Source organism: Anas platyrhynchos, chromosome 4 (assembly GCF_047663525.1).
Source record: "Anas platyrhynchos isolate ZD024472 breed Pekin duck chromosome 4, IASCAAS_PekinDuck_T2T, whole genome shotgun sequence".
NCBI classification, from domain to species: Eukaryota; Metazoa; Chordata; class Aves; order Anseriformes; family Anatidae; genus Anas; species Anas platyrhynchos.
Genome location: NC_092590.1, coordinates 34,694,776 through 34,715,324, shown reverse-complemented (window position 1 = coordinate 34,715,324; position 20,549 = coordinate 34,694,776). Strand labels below are relative to the sequence as shown.

Below are 20,549 nucleotides of genomic sequence, written 5' to 3'. Positions count from 1 at the left end.
GCTAATAAAAGGGTGCAATATGAACTAAAAACCACAAGCCTCGTTGTTTGCCCAGATTATCTGCTGATCCTTCTGATCCCTGTCTCAGACTGTCAAGAACCATTCTTCTAGCAGGAAAATTTTCAGTTGGTCATGGGAAAAGGAAGATCATCTTTCCTTTCTGTTGTTAAACAACTGACTGAAACACTAAACTGTACTGTACAAGATCATGGTCCTAATCCTTTGTGAGTGCTGTCTGAATGCTCTCTGGCTGGACACAAAAGCAACCAAGCCCTTGGGAAAACAGGGCAGCAGGGAAGGAAGGGAAAGAAGGAAGCTCCTCATGCCTCCAGAGATGCTTAATTAGATACATAATGGTCCTATTTACATGATACATAATGTGATACATAATGTGATACATAATGTGATACATAATGTGATACATAATGTGATACATAATGTGATACATAATGGTGCCTTTACACAGGCACCATTACTTTAATAGAGACAAGAGAGATGTGAAATCCTGCATGTATACATGTATATGCCACTTTGAAAACTCTATTTCATTGCATTTTTGCTTATGGATTCCACTTTAAATTCTTACCTGATTCCATTGAATATAGTATGACACCACTGTTCCCAGAATCAAAGTCCTTTGCAAAGATAGTGGTGATAAGTGTTCCTGATGGCTGCCCTTCCAAAACCTGTCATCAAGCAATTTATAAATAACTTACAAACACAAATGCAACACGGAGCCTTAAAACAAATTCATTCCCTTAGCACAAAAGTTTAGTGCTTCTGTGTTTTACATTTTAGTGATGTTTATGGTCAGTGCAAATAACATTTCAGAAAAAGGTTAATGCAGTTCTATCAATCCCCTTTTACTCTCTGCATATATATATAGCATAAATCACTAATTCAAATATATATATATATATATTAATATAACAGATTTGGAGGTCAGAATTTTTTTAAAAAAATCGACTACATGCATAAACAAAATTATATACACATCCTTTGTATCTAGCAGTCTACAAGGGTGGGAAATCATTTTGCAAATTTTGGAAGTTCTGAATATATCAGGGTCTAAATTTAGAATCTGCTATGTCTCTGTTTCGGTATTATACTGTTCCTGTTTAATGATTTTTCAGTTCTACAGCAAAAAGGCAATTTAAATACTTTAGGGGTGATAAATTATTCATTTCACATTGATCAGAAAACTTCTGGCTGGTAGATGAATCTCAATTAATTAACCTTAACTAAATCTCAGTTAGATCAGGCGTTGCAGGCAGTATGCTGGGCAGGCAGACTGGAAAACGTCTCATTGTGACTGACTGCTTCACTCTGCAGCGCGCCCAGGTAGCAGCCTGACCACAGGCACTGCATGAAGTGTAGACTGTCCGGAATGCAGACTGAAACCCAATTTACAGTTCGAGCTATTGCCACAGGGTGGTGCTCAGAACAAGCCCTAACTACGCAGCACAGGCTGGTCAAAGGCTTCTACAGACCTTGGCGCTTAGCTCTTTTCCAGGTGCAACCTGAGGGAAGATAGGCTTGTTATCGTTGATGTCCATCACCGAGATGTATACAATTGCTGTGGCATTAAGTCGCGGTGACCCATGATCAGTCACTAGCACAGTTAACTGGTGGTGAGCTTGTTTCTCATGATCTAATGCAACCCAGTTTATAATTTCACCTGAGGGACAAAGAAAATGAGGGAAAAAAGAAGTTAGATATTATTATGTTAGTACCATTCTTAAGACATGCAGTAATGATATGTCTTTTGATAGACCTTGCTGCTGATATCAAACCACAGTTTTCCAAGCTCCAACCTGTAGAAGTGTTTTGTCAGTCAAAGTGTGTGCTTGTACTTTACTACTACATTACATTCTTTGCCATACTCTAGGTAGCCCCAAGCAAAGGTACAAAACATTTCAAACCAACATACTGACCTTCCAAACAAATCCACCTGTTCCTTTCTTCATCACATTTCAGGACAGATAATCTATGAGCACGGGGTTTTAACTACCCATAAACGGCGTTTACTATGCCCTTGGGTTAGGAAATTCTCAGTACAACATCTGTAAGTTAATCAGGAAGCCTTATGTCTCCTACATGTTTTGGTAAGCCCAGTAAATAAATCTGACCAAATCTCATCCCCATCTGCTCAGCCATACTCAATATAGCCGAAGATTTGTGGATGACCAAAGTCCTTCACACAGATAATCACATATTAAGATGATCTTTGTTAATTCCTTTGTTTGCCTTTAAATTTCCATAAATGCACTCAATGAACCTGCTCTGAAATGAGAATTTTGAGATTTAGAGAAAGAAATCCTACAAGAGACTCTTCACTGCCCATGAGAACAGGATCTCTGGGAAACGGTCAGATTTTTGCTCATTACACGTTTTGCCTAATTGCATTATTTGTAGCATCCACATTCCTTACTGGATTCCCCTCCTCTGGGCTTTCTGTGTTGTGTTTTGCATTGTTAACATGGCGTGGATATAGTATCTATCACACAAGGCATTTGGGATTCACTGCAGAGCACACTGTGTGGTAAAGAATTTCTCTCAGCCAACCTGTTTTTGTGGTAGCCTGTACAACATGAACTCCATTTGGATGTAGCTTGCAGAAGCTTTAACAAATGTTTTAAAACATTAACCATCAAATATCGTAGTCACCCTTATAGTTACTTATGGCTGATCTGTACTTTTCAACTTTACTTCATCACAGGCAAGTAAGTTCCTCATATAATCTATTGAAGCTATAATTTAAAACTCCTTTTTTTTTTTTTTTTTTTTTAATTTGGAACAGTCAGAACTTATAACCAAGTGGTCAGAATGAAGCCATGAAAAATCAGATCCTAAGGGTTAGTTTATCCTTCATCAACATATATTAGATTTCACTCCCCAAATTTTGAAGTGTTTAGTTAGAATATTCGTGTACCAACCCAAGATTCATGGCAGTTCCTGAAAGCTTTCCACTGTTTCCATTCCCTTAGGGAGGGCTGCTTTCCAAAAGCAATATTAGGCAGATTACAAATCATAAAAACGCTACCTGTGTTGGAATTCATCTTGAAATACTTTCCATCAGACAGGAGGAAATAAGCAAGTTGTCCATTTCTTCCCGAGTCTTTGTCAACAGCTGTGACAGTGCCAACCACACCCCTGGGGACCGGATTTTCTTCCAGTTTGAAGAAGTAGCTCTCAGGCATAAACACGGGGGAATTATCATTTTCATCCAGGACATTAACTATTACTGATGTACTTGCATTTTGCATGGAGTTTTCATCCTCTGAGGTGCTGACCAGGGCTCTAAAACTTAGTAACTGAGCATATTCATAGTTCAAATATTTCCGAAGATAAATCCAGCCAGTATCAGCTCTGATTCCAAATGCAACAGAATCTGTGCTAGACTCTAAGGAATATGTCAGCTTGGAGGTAACACCATGTGGATTAAGTGAGTGGGCTTGAATCTGAAGGATTTGGGCACCCGGAGGGGTAGCTTCACTGACTTCTACTTGATACACCAAGTTCTGAAAAACCAAAGTAGGGCCCATCTTCTGCTCTTCAATAATCACTGTCAATAACAGCAAAGAACTCAGAGGAGGACTTCCGTGGTCTTCAGCTGCTATGTGTAGAGTATATTCCTGCTGTTTATCCTCAAACACCGTCCTGGTGAGATTTACCACTCCAAGGCTTGGATCAATGTTAAATGCATTTGACTGATTGCTTGCAAGACTGTATTTGATTGCCCCATTTAGGCCACTGTCTTTATCATCTGCATGAGCAATGTAGACAGCAGTGCCAGGAGGCTGGGTGTGTGAAATGATTACCTTATCCGATTTAGTAAGAAATACTGGAGGGTTGTCATTAACATCTATCACAGATATGTTGACCTGGGTGCTACTGTAGACAGGAGAGTTGCCCAACTGTGACTGAACTGTGAGCATCACGACAGATTGGGTTTCGTGGTCAAGCTTTTCCTTGGTGCGGATCATACCAAACCGGGGGTCAATATAGAACCTTCCTTGTGGGTCACCAGAGGAAATTCTATAAGAAACCACTTCTACAGAATCTAGAAATTGAAATAATAAACAAAAGAAACAACAAAAACAAAGTGAGACCATTAAAGTTGGTAAGAACAGCTGTGAAGAAGGAATGCTGTTAAAATTAGCAGAATAGATGTAAGCTACACAGATGTTTGACTTTCTTAGGCTTTATATGCTTCTTTGTTCCCATCCCTGGAGCCCTTCAGTAAAATAAATACTGCACAGGTTTGATCTGAGTGTATATAGTTTGCCCATTTGTGCACTGTTTGCTTTTCCTCTCACGGGTATGATAAAACTCTATAGAGAAAATAGTATAATAGCCTCTTGTTTTCCTCTGATCTAAAGCACAGAAAAAAGCCCCTATAAATTAGTCTTAAGGGAATAATTTCATTATACCCAGGCATTCACTACAGCAAGGAATGAAACAGGTAGCAGTTCCCTGAAAGAATGGTATTTTACTGAACTTACTGTTCATGGATGCCCATTGCTATAACTGGCGTACATCAGATGCTATCTAAATCAAAAGCTATCTAAAGTCTTTCTGACAAAGCTTCCCTGCAGCTGCTACCTCTCTGGGGACATTGGTCAACATCCTGTCCCTTCCAAGGAGGAGAACTGACTAATCATAGATACATGAAACCTCTGCCTCTACCTCTACCACCTTACATGTGTGGATCCATCACCAAGCTGGTACATGGACTCATGGCTCCTACTGCTCTGCATAAAAAACAGTTATATATGGCTCTCAGGACAGGGTGTTTTATGACAGGAGCTTGGCAGGGGTTAACCCATTTCCCTCTAAAAGCATTAAAAAAAACAAATAACTATATATTTTTAAGGCCCCATAAACACTCGTCTGGACTTCACCATTGGGGGGGGAGGGGGAGGAGTAGGGGGCAACACATCCTGTAGATTCTTTGAAATTTCTGAATACTCACTATTCATGAGCATTTTTGTTTGTTTGTTTGTTTTTTCCCCTCATGACTAATGATTTAACAGCTTACCTGGGGGCTCTTTGGCCCTTACAGTTCCAACCAGGCTGTCTTCAGGAGCATCTTCGGGGACAGAAAAAGCATACCGGGATCTCTCAAATATGGCAGGGGCCAAAGCGGTCTGAAGGATGTGTACTGTGACAGCTGCATTGATGGCAGAGGAAAGACCACCTCCATCCCGTGCAGAAATAGTCAGGAAGAGTGCAGAGTGTGCCAGGTGACTAAGGGCTGAGATCAGGTAAATAATTCCTGAAACCATGCAGAAATAAAAGAGTAACAAAATAAGTTAAGGATGCACTCCGCCAAATCTAGCAGGATGTCAAAATGCCTTCAACAGGTACCTGTGCTCTAAGAGAGGACCAGACAATGTTGACAAAAAGCTTTTCAAGAGTTTGGGAAATTAGTAACTTTATTTCAAACAAGATTTGCAGAAACATCTGCAGATCCACACAGGAGGCAGTTAAGTCCACAAAATACCAATCTTAGGAGCAGTGGGCTCTGTGGGAATTATCCAGGAAGCAATCACCTGCTGTCTGGTCACAAGTTTCTGGTAAAATACCCTTTTTCTAAGGTAAATTCCATCTGTTGAATTTGCAAGCTGCTACCAATCATGTTTTGTCTAAAGTACGCTAAATAAGTAATTCTTTGAAAAGAAAATGCAATGCTTTGTCCAGAAATACAGTACTTTGGAAGTGCTTTCCTCAAAATAAATACATTTTCATCCTTTAACTCTGATGAATGAGACTAGCTGTCTCCAAATACATTCTCCTCTGACTGCTAAAATAAGTCTTTAGTAATATCAGATAATTACGCTTGATTTTCAGCTACTCTGTATGTTACTACAGTAACCCACATCTACATTAGCAACTATTATTACTTAAGATGGTAGTATGGATAGAAAGTATGCACAAGGCAGCAATCCTGGCCCATATTCTGCAGTAAAAGCTTGTCTAAACTTCAAAGAGAGCTTTGTTTGAGAAAAGACAACGTCTCAAGTAGTGACAATTACATCCAAAATGTTGGTCTCTATGGGATGTTCATAATGATTCACCACTTGCTATTGCTCCATGTTAACGATTGTCCTTTGCAAACAAATTAAGGATTTATAAATAAAAAGACATAAAAACATTGAGTAAAACATTAAACCTTAGCGCATTTTGAAACATCTGGTCTAGATGAAGTGAACAAAATACTTAAAAATGTAGGGCAACACACTAAATTATAGGGCAACATAGCAGATCACAGTATGTTTATTACTTCAATAAATTGTATTACTTCAATAAATTGTATAATTAAATAATAACCTGTGGCACATAGTTAAATTAGACCAGGTGCATTCAGCCAGGTAAAAGATGGAAGGAAAAAAAAATTAATTGTGCCTTAGAGAGCATTAGCATTATTTTGTCTGTTGCTGTCCATCATCGTCTCTATCACTGAGCAGAAGGAAAAACACTTCCACCTGTTCTGAAGGGAGGACAAAAATTCCTCAGTATTCAAAGACTCTTGGGGGGGGGGGGGGGGTTACAGAGTTTGCAACACACAGAGAGACAGTTGCAAAGTAAGATTTTAGACATGAAAATGAAGATGAGAGGTGACCAAAGGAAATTCTTCTTAGCAATAAATGAGTTAATAATTATTAAGTGTACACTAAATGTAAAAATAGCAGTGAACTTCTAAGTATGGAGGTTGTAGCAAATTCAACCGATTCAGCTAATAGGGACCACTTTCTATATATCAATGGATATTTTTAAGAAGGTGCCACTGCTTTTTGTAGAAACTAATGAGACCACAAAGCCTCTAACAGCTCAGTAAAACCAAACTTCAAAGCTTTGCGCTACCTTCATAATTTCCTGGCTCTCAGTACAGGTTTAGTAGGGATGATGTTTGGCATTCATGCTAGTTAATGAGTGGTCCTATTTGTCAGGGTAAATTAGACGCAACCCAAACTGCCTTAGGAGAATCAGTGAACGATTCAACTACAATATATATTCTGAAAATTGAGTGTGAAGCCACAACATTAATTTGCTACAATGCACTTTAGGCAGAATAATGGAAAATGCATAAAATCCTTATAAATATTCAAATTGGAATGCAGTATACTTTCCAATTACGCTGCCAGGACATTATAATAACAAACTGTGTCTTGACATGCAAGGATCTTCACGATCAAGGAAGAATATTTTCCACTAACCCCAAAGGACACTTACACCAGGGTGACAAACTACAGTAAAAACTCAAAAGATACAGATAGATTAGATAGATTCAGAATTCATTGCTAATCCAGTTCCTAGGCCAGTAACTGATGCAATTCCAAGAATCAACCTTATTTTGGATTTTTTTTTTGGGGGGGGGGGGGGGCAGGGGGGTCTTCTGATGATTGGGTTTTACGATTAGTTAGCTTAACAAAGTAGTATTCCGGGGACATAAACTTCTGGCATTTCCTGAGGTAACCTGAGTAACTGTGGCTTGAAGGAAAAAGGTTTTTAACCTTCTTTTCCCAGAGGTTAAATGTATAAGCATGGATTTTAAACGTTGTTGCTGTCAAATCAAATGAAACCATCAAATGGACTGTATTTTACTAACTTGACCAATTCACTATTGGATATTTTTCTATTGAAAAGGCCAAAAATATCATGTTGGAATATTCAAGATATATGTGAAGAGTGGGAAAACTTCTACAGAAAAGCATCATGTTGAAATTTTTACTCTAAAAGCAATAAATAGTGAATCAGAACATCCCTTAGCAATAGGTGGAACAAAAACTGCTTCAGTCTTGGAACTCTGATGACTTTGTGGAACAGAAATATTTCAGAATCAAAATTACTTCTCTGCTGACCTAGACAAAACACAGATTAAAGCACAGTCCATGACAGTTCAGACTGCTACAGAAAGCAGTCAGGAAAGAAAATGTTTTTTGTTCCTGTTCTTCATGCTTTTGCTGTGCCCTAGACAGGGAAGAGGCAAGTATATCTCAGCAATTCAGTCTTCTCTTGCAGGACCAAATATGAACTAAGACAACTGGCAGATTCCAGGCAAAAAGTATGTGTTCCTGATGGTTTCCTCCAGCCTCAAAACTATAATATGTTGGAAATTTTATAACTTGATTTTAGTTTCTATTATATACATTCTGTTTCTTTCAGTATTTGTATGAGTAGAGTTTAGCTTTGAGTCTGATGACATGGATTATAACCTACACAGACGTTTAAGACAGCTCTGTCATATACTGGGGAACATGACAAATTAAGCTCTAGGACAACTGTTTAATAGGAAAGAAGCTGCAGAAATAAACAGCACCTAGGACTCTACTTTCTATTTAGTTCAGTAAAAATCCCAGACTGGCTAAAATGGACAGCCATGACTGCTTGGGTCAAAAAGAGCTGCCAACATATCACAGAGCAGGTTGTCTAGGTGCATTTGATCTGCTGAAGCATGGTGGGGGAGAACCCCTGGTACTACATTGCAAAGACTTCTTTCTGTCTTTGCCCACAGGGCTAACCATAAGATACACAAGGCAGGAGCCAGCTGCCAAAGTCACACATCGGTGTGCAAAACTCAACAGGTATGCCTCCACTAAATAGCAGACTGCAGATGAGTCATAATTTTCCTCTCTCTCTTGTTCTGTGATTAAGAAAAGACAGTGGGTTATTACTGTTATTATTACTGTAGTTATTTGCAGCCTTGAATTTGTGGCTTCAGAGAACTTAAAAGATAATTGGGTTGCTGTGGTACAAGCATACTCTTCCATTATGAAGAACAGCTTCCAGGAAGGCTAATGATGGAACAACGCAGCGGTTAGACAGCTCCTCTCTGAGGAATGCCTTTTTAAGACCAAAGCTCCCAGTGTGGGACCACACAGACAGAAGCGTGGTTCTACTTTGAGAAGCTACTGCACGAGAAGTGGCACCTTTTTCCTTATGGCTTCCCATATATATGGACAGGCTTATCTGCTGTCTTCAATAACATTTAATTCCCACTTCTAAAATTTATTGTTTATATTACTGCACTGCTTTGAAGATTTTACCTTTGATAATTCCTCATTCTGCAGAATGTGCTGGAATCAATTCTGGCTCACAGGTGAGCAATTATATAATTAAATTCCAGATGAAATGTCATCATCCAGCCTCACTTACATATTTGTAATTCTTTGTTCTTGAATAGATCTTCATGCGTGTGATTGACTGTGGATTTGAACCTTTATAAATCATAAATATGACCCAGAGAATGCCTATAATGATGTGCACACACATTTTAGATAGAGCTGCAATTGGCACGAGGGGTGGTTTGGGAAAAGCTCTGCAACAAGGCAGGTTAGCTCAGCACAGCCACGCTGAGAGTTGAAGATGTCTTGCTGTAGGACAATCTATGCTTACTAGCTAGTGTAAGTTGTTATAACAATCCAGGGATTCAACATAGTGCTGTGAGAGCTAGTACTAATGAAGGGTGAAATCATGAGTGCCAACTCTTTGACCCGCTTCACCCTTCCTCCCTCATGACGCGTGCTAGGGCACTTCCAAAAAGTTGTTCTCCACTTTGTGCCTATACACAAGCAAAGGTGAAACACAGCGCTAATGTTTGCCCTGAACATGCAAACACAGTACTGAAAAGCAGGATTCTGTGGCACCAGCCATTCTCTGGCAACATAAAAGTTCCTCTTGGGTTTGATTTTGCTGTTCTTATTTTTGTTGAGCTGTGTTCTGCTTCCCCAGGTGGGTTTGCTTCTGTGTGCTATTCCTCAAGGGTTATATGTACAAGACAGGCCACATGTAATGGTTCTGTTAAAATATATTCCTGGTCTTCTCCGTGACCCTATGTTCAGTCTTAACATTACAGCAGCATAGATCAAAGTAGGCTCACTCACCAAAGTCATATTCTGTATAGAGGAAACAGTGCTAAATATTCCAATAGGATTTTCATGTAAGCTTTTGGCTGACCACTTTGAAAATGTAGTTGTTTTTCCACAGGGTCTTCAAGTAATCAACACAAAAAAACAACTCTACATTTATAGCCATTAGTAGGGAAAAAAAAAAACACAACATTTTTCACTAGTCAAGCATTGAAAAGGCAAAGATATAAATCAGGACACACTAGCTTCAGTAACATAGTCTGGATCACATAGAAACTGTATTCATTTCATTAGCTTCTATTTTTCTCATTGTTCATGGAATAAAAAAAAAGCAACTTCAGCACACAGGAAGAAGAATAAAGTTCAACAACAACCAATACTGTTTTTTCAGACGACAAAGCTGAATGCCCTAACAACTGTAGATGATGGCCATATTTCTTCAGCACATATCCTAGGATGGGACATGGTCTGACGCAGCTCAGACAGCAAGCAGATGGCAAAAAGGGATGTTTAGTTCATTACCTTGATTCACCTCCAAAGCTGGTGTTGAACCTCCTGTTTAGTACCACATATAGGGTGGAACCGACCCACTGACCTGTCAGGAGTATGTCTTGCCCAACCCATCACACTAACTTCTTGGTACAGAGATGCACGTACAGCTTTGTTCTTTACGTGTGGCAAAGAACTGTGCTAGAAAATTCACCATGGAGAGGCAAATACAGTTACGGGACATAGACTTTGCACTAACATTAAAAACAGCTTTGTTCTAGGGAGAAAAAGAGTGTTTGACATTTCTATTTGTCTGGCTCATTGCCTATCCTCTAATCCTAGCATGACACTTAGGTTCAAGCTTTAGCCATTCACCTGTATTTAAAACATGCTATTTATTTATTCATTTCAAGTGAAGCTGCATTCCTGATGGTAACCATAACAACACCCTGCAGAACACACTATTTGAAGAGCCAGTTTAATAACTGTCAGGGGAAAGGAAAGAATTAATGAGGAATTACAGTGTTATTTACAGTCTATTCGCATCAATACACACAGCTCCAGCTCATAGGAAGTTATTTTTAAAAGCTTAATTTTCATGACACAAACAGTGTTTGGAATTTCAGTGAATAAGAGGGCTATTTCAAGTTTGAAAGTATCCAGTATTTTAATGCTTCTACAGTAAATAACTGACTCAAGTTTTATCAGTTGCATATCTATATTTGTTCTTTACAGAATCCTCATCCCCCTGCACTGGCAATGCTTAAGACAGTGTCCCTTCTCTAGCAGATTCTTATGAAGCATCCTCTGTAAAACATTCTCAGGTGCAGGACAACCTTAAAACAGTGCTCATTAATCACACACACAAAAAAAAAATTCATAATGCTCTTAAAAAGAGATCACCTCTAATGATTTCAAGAATTTAACAAAGACAAGTTTTTGAGACCGCTGGTTATATCTTTTTTTTTTTTTTTAATTATTTATTAGAAAAGTGTGGTTGCGTATTGATTTCATGAGAGATGGTGAATCCCTAAGGTAGGCAAGACTGAGTATATCTAAAAGGTTTCAGATACAAGCTGGATCAGACCTATTCAGAGCTTTTAAGTTGGTTCTAAACGGAGTGTTTTATTTAACAGGCTCTCAACAAAGAGCAGGCAAAGCAAGCTGACTGTGCTCCCACCAGCTGCAAGCCAGGCAGCAGCACTCTGAACAGGTAAAAGGGAACAGGCTGGCCCCCCATTAGCAAGAAATGCCATGGCATTTGCAATGAAGCCACCAGTACTTGCAGCTAACATGAGCAGGGAAGATGCTCCGCTCTGACTGAAACACTTACAGAAATATTAAGCGAAATAAAGCCTTATGGCTCCAGCCTTATTCAGGTGACTGTAAAACCTACCTGAAGGCAAACAGACCTGATGGCGCTCAAAGCAAAGGAAGAGCTGCAGTAGGTCTTACTGGTGACCCAATCAATTACAATTCCTCACCTACTCTGTGAAGTTATTGCTTCATTTCATTTCTTTTTGACATTTAAGTCAAATAAAACACTTTGCTTGATCCCCTTCCTCCCATGTTAAATTTCAACATTAAAAAAAAAAAAAACCTCAAATTTCCCACAAGCATATGTGCTGTATATTCTTCAGAAAACTGTCAAGTTAAACATTCAGCTCCTCAAAATGCATTTCCTACAGTGCATATTAAAAAAAAAAAAAAAAAAAGCAAAAAAAAAAAAAGCAGCTAGAGACCTCCTAGAGATGGCTGCACGGACTGTTTGTCATATTTGTTCATTACTCTCTCACAATTTCAACCTGCTATAAACCTCACAGGACAGGACTAGATCCCCCCCCCCCCTTCTTTTTTGGTTAGTACAATCAAAATGTTAGTATAACAAAGGCTCCTGTGACTCACCAGAGTACACTAAAACTAAATTCAACACAGAAAAAGCAAGTATTAATTGACATCGCCTTTTCTACTTTCCTCTACTACCACATGTTTAAGTGATCCTTCCCTACCACAAAAAAAAAATCATCCAATTTCTTAATAAAGCCCCACATAACTGAAAAGACCCAATTTGCTATTGCATGGTGATTTCATTCTGACTTGTTTTGTTTTCTTTAATCTAACATAATAACAACACAGAGTACACTCGTTCTCTTTGTAGGTAAGCAGGTAACACTTCCACATGACAACTGAGTTTAAAAACAAGCAAACAAAAAATCAAAGCATATAACAATGAAGTGGGCTTGACTCTTACCCAACAAACAGCTGCATTTTCAAAGACAAGGCAGAGCCTTCCCCAAGCGAAACACACAGCTCCAGCACTGCCTTCCCACCCCCACCACATCACTTTTGGTTGCTCTTACTGAAGTTTTCCAAAACCATCTTAGTCGAGGACCTTTTCGACCAAGCTGCCAGCTTGCAGATTCAAAACCAGTTCAATGCACAACCTGATAACAAATCTCCACTGCTATGGTAACCAGAGATAATATTACTTTGAAGGCACTATGCAAAAAGATGCACGTTTCCAGCACAGATACTGACTGAAGCATAACATAAGCACAGTAAAATAGATTTGCTGATCTTGTATTAAATTAAGAGCATTAAAAAACATTCCAGATACTCATCTTAATCCTCACAAACTGATTTTCTACTACATGGACTCCCTACTGTGTTCAGTTCAGCAGTCTAGCAGCATGAAGGCATTTTGCCAAGCCTATTTGTTCTGTGTGACTTGGCGCTTTTTTCTTCAAGTTAACTGAGAACATGAAGGAGAGCCTTCACTTTTCCAGAGAGAACAACTGCAAGGCTCCAGGACTGCCACCTCCCTGAAAACTAAATACTGGACAATCTCAGGAAAGAGGCAGTGAAGTGCAAACCACATCTATCTATAGCTGCTGATTAGAAAGACAATACCACCAGTACTTTGTTCTACTGAAATGGAATAGAAAGTAAGAACACGGTGTGCTCACTGCCAGCAATAACTGGTTTCTTACTTAATGTTCTGTACCTGAGACCTATACAATCACTATTAAAGAAACATGTTGATTGCCTGAACTTAACTGTATAAACCTTGCATTATTTCTCTCCTCCAAAATGTGAGGTTTGAGTATAATCTTTTCCTCTTCTCCATTTTTTTCTGTCACTGGCCCACATCACCTGCCTCTTGCAGACCAAGAGGTGTGGCAGTGCATCACCACAGCAGCTCGCTCTTTGTCTCAACTGGTGAATTCTCGTTTCTGAGACCTGACAGTGACGACTGAAGTATAAGAAAGGGGAGTGGGCTAGAGTATCTGTTTTTGGTAAATACTTTGCATTCTGTTGTGCACAATGAATCTCAAATACACATGTTGCCGCTATTGCGTTGTTGAGTTTTTGGCACAGAGCTCACAGGAATTTTTCTCTTTGTACATGATTGATTCTACTGAATTTTATTCATAAAAGAAAAAAAGAGCTATATACATGAAGAGCTGGCATTATGTATTTTTTTTTCATGCTGTTCTGCCACAGAGCTTTCTTGCAGGGCCAAAATCTGCACTCTCATACTTATGAATTATAGCAAAGTTTGTATGCTTCAATGATAATATAATATTTCTGGTGTCCTTTATGTCAATAAAACAGTATTTTACTCAATAGATGAGATCTCTGTAATAAAGGTAAAAGTCCACAAACTATTCAGCTGAGACCTCTAGTTTTTCCTTTGTGTCTTAACCTGAATAAAATTAAAAGCCTAGTGAGCTAATCCAATGTCTGAGATATACTCCTCTAATTTACAGCATTGGTATCAATTTCATATGAAAGATCAGAAGATCAGAAAAAACAGTAATTGAAAAACTGCAGTTAAAAAACGTGGTCTCAAAATGTTTCAAAATAAAAACATTCCTAATTTTAAATGTTATTTTTGAGAACCTCTTCATATGTTTAGCAAATGCACAATATGCTGTATGAAAATGCCAAAAGTACTTTAAAAATAAACAAATTTTCCTACAATACTGTATAAAAACATCATTAATCATCATAAAAACAGCCTTGCTTTCTTTAAAAAGGATGTTTTCCTTTTTTTTTTTTTAAATGCATATTACAATCTGCTATATATTAAATATTGTGTAATACATGGAGTTCAGCAAAATTTAATCTTTTTTCCCTCCAAAAGAATTTTGGTATTTTAACTTTTATTTTCAACCTGTATTGTAATAAAAATCAAACAAGGCATTTTAATGCAATGAAAATCTCCCAAAATGCAATTGTCAGACAATAGCATTTCCATTTTCTTCAGTAAAACAAAACTTGTCAACATTCTTAACTGGAATTAATCTATTCTGGTGCTCTGAACCAAATCAAGAAGTTTGTTTTAACTCAGTTTGACATTAAATTGCATTTACATATGGTACCATAGTACAGTAATGGAAGTAGTACAGCACTAAATTGCATGCTGCCAAAGCAAGGAAAATGTACCAGTAGAAGAAACATTCTGCACTAGTTATATTCTTAACCCCTCTTTTTGCTTCCATTACCAGACACCATTAAAGAGACAAGATACTGCCTTTTGGCTAAGTTAGTGATTTTTACATTCTTAAACCTGTATGTTCTTCCTGTGCCTTCTTGCTTTATTCCTCTCCAATGGACTAAGACCCTAAACTGCCCTACATCTCTTCCAAGACATTTCAGTTGCATGCTATTCAGTTAAAAAGAAATCAGAATGCATCTTAAAGGATATATATATTTAAGGGATATATATTTTTGGCATGTTAAATTTCCTCAAAAGAATAGTTATTTTGCAGAAACTGTACTTTAAGCTGAGAATTTTTAACACTAAACTACCAACCAGCTTGTAAAATGGCTGGTCTTTTGTACTCGGTACAGATTTGCTAGCATAAGTAAGGAACCGAAGGTAGCATGACAAAGGCCTGAACCAAGCATCTTCAAGTCAGTGGAGAGATCTCTAAATTCCTCATGGAAACAATCTTGGTAATATACAAGAAGGATAGTCATTGGCTCTGTTTTAAGCATCTAACATAGGCAGGATTCACAGAAACAAGAGCCTTATATTGTCAAAAGAAAGAAACAGAGAAGCTAAGATTAATGCTTATATTACTGTAATGTCAACTGTGAATGCTACCTTATCTAAATCATTTTCTTACTAGGTTTAAATCATTAATACCTTCAAACAAACACAAACTGATGGCTGTTGCCTTTTACTTCACCTTCATGTCAAAGTTTTCTCTGTATACAACAACCAGCTATGGGATTTCTTCTTCAAATATGAACAGACTGCTTATCTGAAGACTGCCATGCTGAAGTCACACTGGCCCAAAATAATTTTCAAAGACTATTATTAATTTTGTTGATGTGAAACTGCTTCCTCGAACCAGGATTGCAATGAGACGATAACCATCTTTTATCCAGCTCTCAAGAAGGGTATCACACTAAGATCCATGGAAAAATTAATTTTAAGCCCCTGGGTGAAAGAAAATAATAATGCTTGTAACATAATGGGAGTTGTAAATACAACTGTTAATCCCAAAGTCTTAAAGTTAAGCACTGCATAGGTTTTCTGCCACACTTCTGATTGTACCCTGTGACTTACGTTTTTAATTACCTGCTCAGCCATAACTATAAATACACTTTCAGATAGCTTGTTAGGTAACGATAGTGAAAATAAACTAGCATAGTTCAGACAGTTTCTTAGCCAGAAGAGCTCTTCAGCTTGCTCTTTTCTAATCAGTTCACGAGAGCTGTTCATAGATCATGCATAGATCAGATATCTACAAAAGGAAACATAAAGCCAAGATGTTGTATACACCAACATTAGAAACTAATGATAATAAGAGTCATGAACTAGCAGAAGAACCAGTTTACAGTTCCCTATCCATACATTTTTCTAGTTAAACAATTCTTAAAGTGTTTTTTTCTGTGGACAGTCTATCATCAATCAAGTGAAAAATACTTCATTTCAATTTTTATTGCATTTTCCTTTGAGAAAAAATGTTATTTACAAGAGTGTAAGAGTGTATCCCAAACAATAAATAGAGAAACTAAAAGCTAAAATAGCAAACAAGTGCCACTAATAAAGACTTGTTTAGAATTCAAAGAACCTTTTAAATGAGTATCTCTTGGCCAGTGGAAGGCTCTTCTTTCCCATTCCCATTGAATTTATCAACACATGAAACCCACATGTCAGAATGCTTGAAACAAAAGATGGAACCCCTTCAAGCAGCTTGGATGTAGCTCGACCTTGTGAGCTCTATGTATCACAAGCACCATTGATATATTACATCCAGTCAGCATTTTACCAGCTGGTATGATACCTGTATTGTGACCACAGTGCACTATGCAAAGCTAATGGCTTTCTTGATACACCCATATAATTGCTTCAACAAAGCAACCGCCAGAAGCAATCCATAAAAGTGAAGAATTCCAGCTACAGTTTTTATTACTTTGCCCATTTCTCTTCTAAAAATGAAAAGGGAGTTGGGGAAAAAAGTGCATCTTTAGTGAGTATTCTAAGTGCAGCATACCAAAAACATCTCTGAAGAACACTAAAATGAGTTTTTCAAATACACAACTTAGATGCCATTACCTATGCTGTGGAGAACAGCACCACCTTGCAATTATTTTCACGTACCATGCCACCACTGTGACAAACCACTAAGCTAAAAATTAATTTACATCTCATATTACTGAATATATCTCTGTCCTCTTATACCTGTAACACTACACATCTCCTTTTGGGTCCTCTAATAGTGAAAAACACACACACAAAAAAAAAACAATTTGCATCATTGCAAACTGAAAAAAATGAAAAAACAGATCAGTGACAGATCTCAAGTCCACAAGAAAGATTGGAATCCCTAATACCAAAACTGCAGTAATATCACGTTTGTCTTATGGGTTTGGTGATTTATCTCCTGAAGAACTTCTATTCTAATCATATTTGTCTGTCGCCGTCTGCTCACAAAATGCAGCCCATGTAACTAGATGAAGTTCCACACGTAACCTTCAGAGAGACGTATCTAAACAGTTTTCACAGGTATTTAATCCACAAAGATTGCACAACTTCTGAGTAGCAACTTGGCAATTTTTATGCTTATTTTGTTTAAATATTGCCAGTCTAAAAATAATTCTACATGCTAGTGATTAGCCCTAAGTGTGATTGTGAGTGCACAAGGAATATAAATACAGAAAACATATTCTTAAAAAAAAAAAAAAAAAAAAGAAAAAAAACACTCCCCACACCATCAATATTAATAAATGAAAACAAAACACAGCCTGACCTCTTGAATTACTCGGGAGATCTGATTAAGTGCAATCAGATTCCAAACACTACAATGTTGGGAATAGCGTCTCTAACCTAAATGCTTTTCTCATCACGAAACATCAGTAATAATGACCTCAAGCTACTTCATCATGAATCTGGTCTGCCTTTGATAAAACACTATGATAGATCTGCAAGATAACGTTATCTTACATGTTCTCCATGATTAAGGATGACATTTTTCCTATATAAAGTGCCAAAACTAAGAAAAAAAGGGCCAAAAGGTCACAATCTGAGGAAGAACCCTTTCAGAAGAAAGGGCTGCTGCACAGCCAATTCTTCCAGCACAACCCACAGGGTCTCTCTGACCAGCCTACCGGTGCCGTTTTAAAATGACCAGTTAAATGCCTGTGGAGATCCAGCTCCCTAATTATTGATTGACCTATATATTTTTGGCAACGGTTACACCCTAGAGGATCTGATTTGAAAGGCAGTTGAAGTTCACAGTTAAGTAAATTATGAAATAGCCAAGACAACCAGGCCAACTTCCTAAGAAGATTAGGCTCTTCTGTTCAACAGAATATTTGGGGAACCATACAAGAAAGTGAAAACAGGCATAATTTTGAAAGAATAGAGACTCATAGTAGTTCACATGCCAAACAGCTTATATATGCACACAATACACAAAGCCCCAAAAATTCTTTTAAGAATATAAAATAATCCACTGCGCCAAGACCATCAGGAAGCAAAACTTTTGATGAGTATATAGTCATAGCAGTATGCAAGGTCTAGCTCTCTAGTTAAGTGGCAGCTGTAGCTTAGCTTTCACTCTCTGAAATGTACCACGGACATTTGTGGATACATGGTTCACGTTCCTTTTAGCTGACATTGATAACTATACAGGCTGCTTTGTGGACACAAGAAGAGCAATTCAACCTGCCAGATTCAAGCTGCCTTAGGAAAAAAAAATAAAAAAAAATCCAGATTTGCCTTTGCCAAAATCGTTTTTTCGCCTTCATCATTGCACCTTCGTTGAACCTCCTGCCAGAAATTGGAAGGGGGAAGGTTCACTGCCAGAAATAAATGCAGAAGGCACACTTCTGAAGCTAATCATTGAATCAAGCAGGGAGGTAGCTGGGTATGGCAGATTGTGAGCAGAACAGGAGATGCGCTCTAGCACAACGTAGGAAAAGATTAGGAAATAGAGAGATGAAATGAAAGAAGCATCTCAAGAGGTCTTTTGCTCTATTGCTCTTCAAGAGTAAACTTAAAAAAAAAAAAAGGAATTCAGATATTATTGTATAATTATTTTATTTATGTGTTAGAACGATGAATGGATTTCTGTCTGAAACACTGGTGAAGCGACACAATTGCTTGTCCTGTATTGTACTGACAAGTACTGTTTCCCTTTTTCCTGTTTATTCCAGTTAATAAAAAGGCTTCATGATAAACCTAAATCCTCCATCCTCCTCTAGAACTACTGTTCAGCAGAAGTTAAGTCTCAGCTGTATGACATGACTCCAGGTGGGGAAAAAAGGGGAAAAAAAAAAAAAAAAAAAAGAAAGAAATCACACAACAACACGTCCTCAAGGAAGAGATAATATATATTATTATAACCTTTCTGAATCACACAAAGTACCTGTAGTGGCATCCACCGTGACAAGAGAAGAAAATTCTCCTGGGACCAGTTCATACGTGACTACTCCGTATATTCCCAAATCTCTGTCTGTAGCAACAACACTGATGATCTCTGTTCCTGGCTGTGCGTGACTGCTGATGCTTGTCACATAGGTGGCTTGTTCAAAAACAGGTTGATTATCGTTAATATCTTCTATCTCTATACGAACAAAAGCTTGGGCACTCAGCCCGCCCTGTTGGATAAATCAGAAAAAATAATTATAAATGCATACAATTGAATGACATGAATCTAGCTTCAGCACATCATTCAAGAACACACTGCAACACAACTGAGCAATGAAAATGTCTATCAAGAACAATTTAAGGTATGCACAGTAAATATCCCAAAATACTGAGTTCAGGCCAGCTACACGCTGAGAACAGCTTCAGTATGCTCGCTAACAGAATACAGTGCAAAGCCTGAACACAAAACTACTTTTGTTAACACCAACAAGCAGTACACACATCAATTTCTGCTAGTCTGACTTCACACTTGTTTACGTTAATCACCTACATGCTGCTTACTCTTTCACAGACAAAATTCAGGGCTTAGTAACTTTTTTCTGTCTATGAATTTTTCAAATTTAAAAGCGTGACTATTTTAACAGTGAATACAATACTTTTTCAACGCTGATTAGGAACAGAGGCTGAGAGCAGACCACTGCAGGACAGCTAGAAGCCTACCTGCCAGGCTGCTGCATGGAAGATCAATTCTCAATTTACCACCCTGGCAGGTTTAAGCAGCTCTGCAGCATACTTATGTATACATATAAACACAAACACACTGTATATAAATATGTAAGTATATATGAATGTAAATTGCATCCATATACAAATTATATAGTACATGCACATATGTGTGTATATATATATGTCTATGTACCCCCACTTCACGTACACAGACAGAACAAAACCAAATTCCACTGAAGCACATAGCTGAAAAGATTTTTTCATGTCAAATTCATAACTGCTTACATAGTTTTATTTCAAGCACGCTTCTGATTTTGAGGGAGAAGAGGTCTGACCATGCTTTCCAGGGGGCTTGGCTCAACTTTTCGGATCATGTTTCTTTCCCCTACGCTAATAGCTGGGAAAAGCGCCAGGCAGCATGCATTGCTTTAGTAAATGGCCCTCTTTGCCATCCCACGCTTGGCTGCTAGGCTGCTCTCACCTGGGTTGCTACAGGCACCCACATGGACCTCCCCTAAATACCACCTGGGCAGACAGAAAGCCACCTTTAGCTCTACAGCAAAATAGGAGAA

At 38.1% G+C, this 20,549-nt stretch overlaps 1 protein-coding gene across 2 annotated transcripts in view; it reads right to left on the bottom strand.

The window, feature by feature from the left end:
- DCHS2 (dachsous cadherin-related 2) overlaps positions 1-20,549 on the bottom strand; it is a 106,762-nt gene that overhangs the window by 37,597 nt on the left and 48,616 nt on the right. For both annotated transcript variants that reach the window (XM_027456632.2, XM_038178743.2), the window contains exons 3-7: positions 19,250-19,481; positions 5,042-5,278; positions 3,044-4,063; positions 1,491-1,678; positions 587-686 (exon numbers count right to left, since the gene is read on the bottom strand). In XM_027456632.2, coding sequence (XP_027312433.2) covers positions 587-686; positions 1,491-1,678; positions 3,044-4,063; positions 5,042-5,278; positions 19,250-19,481 — 1,777 coding nt within the window. The remainder of the gene's footprint in view (positions 1-586; positions 687-1,490; positions 1,679-3,043; positions 4,064-5,041; positions 5,279-19,249; positions 19,482-20,549) is intronic.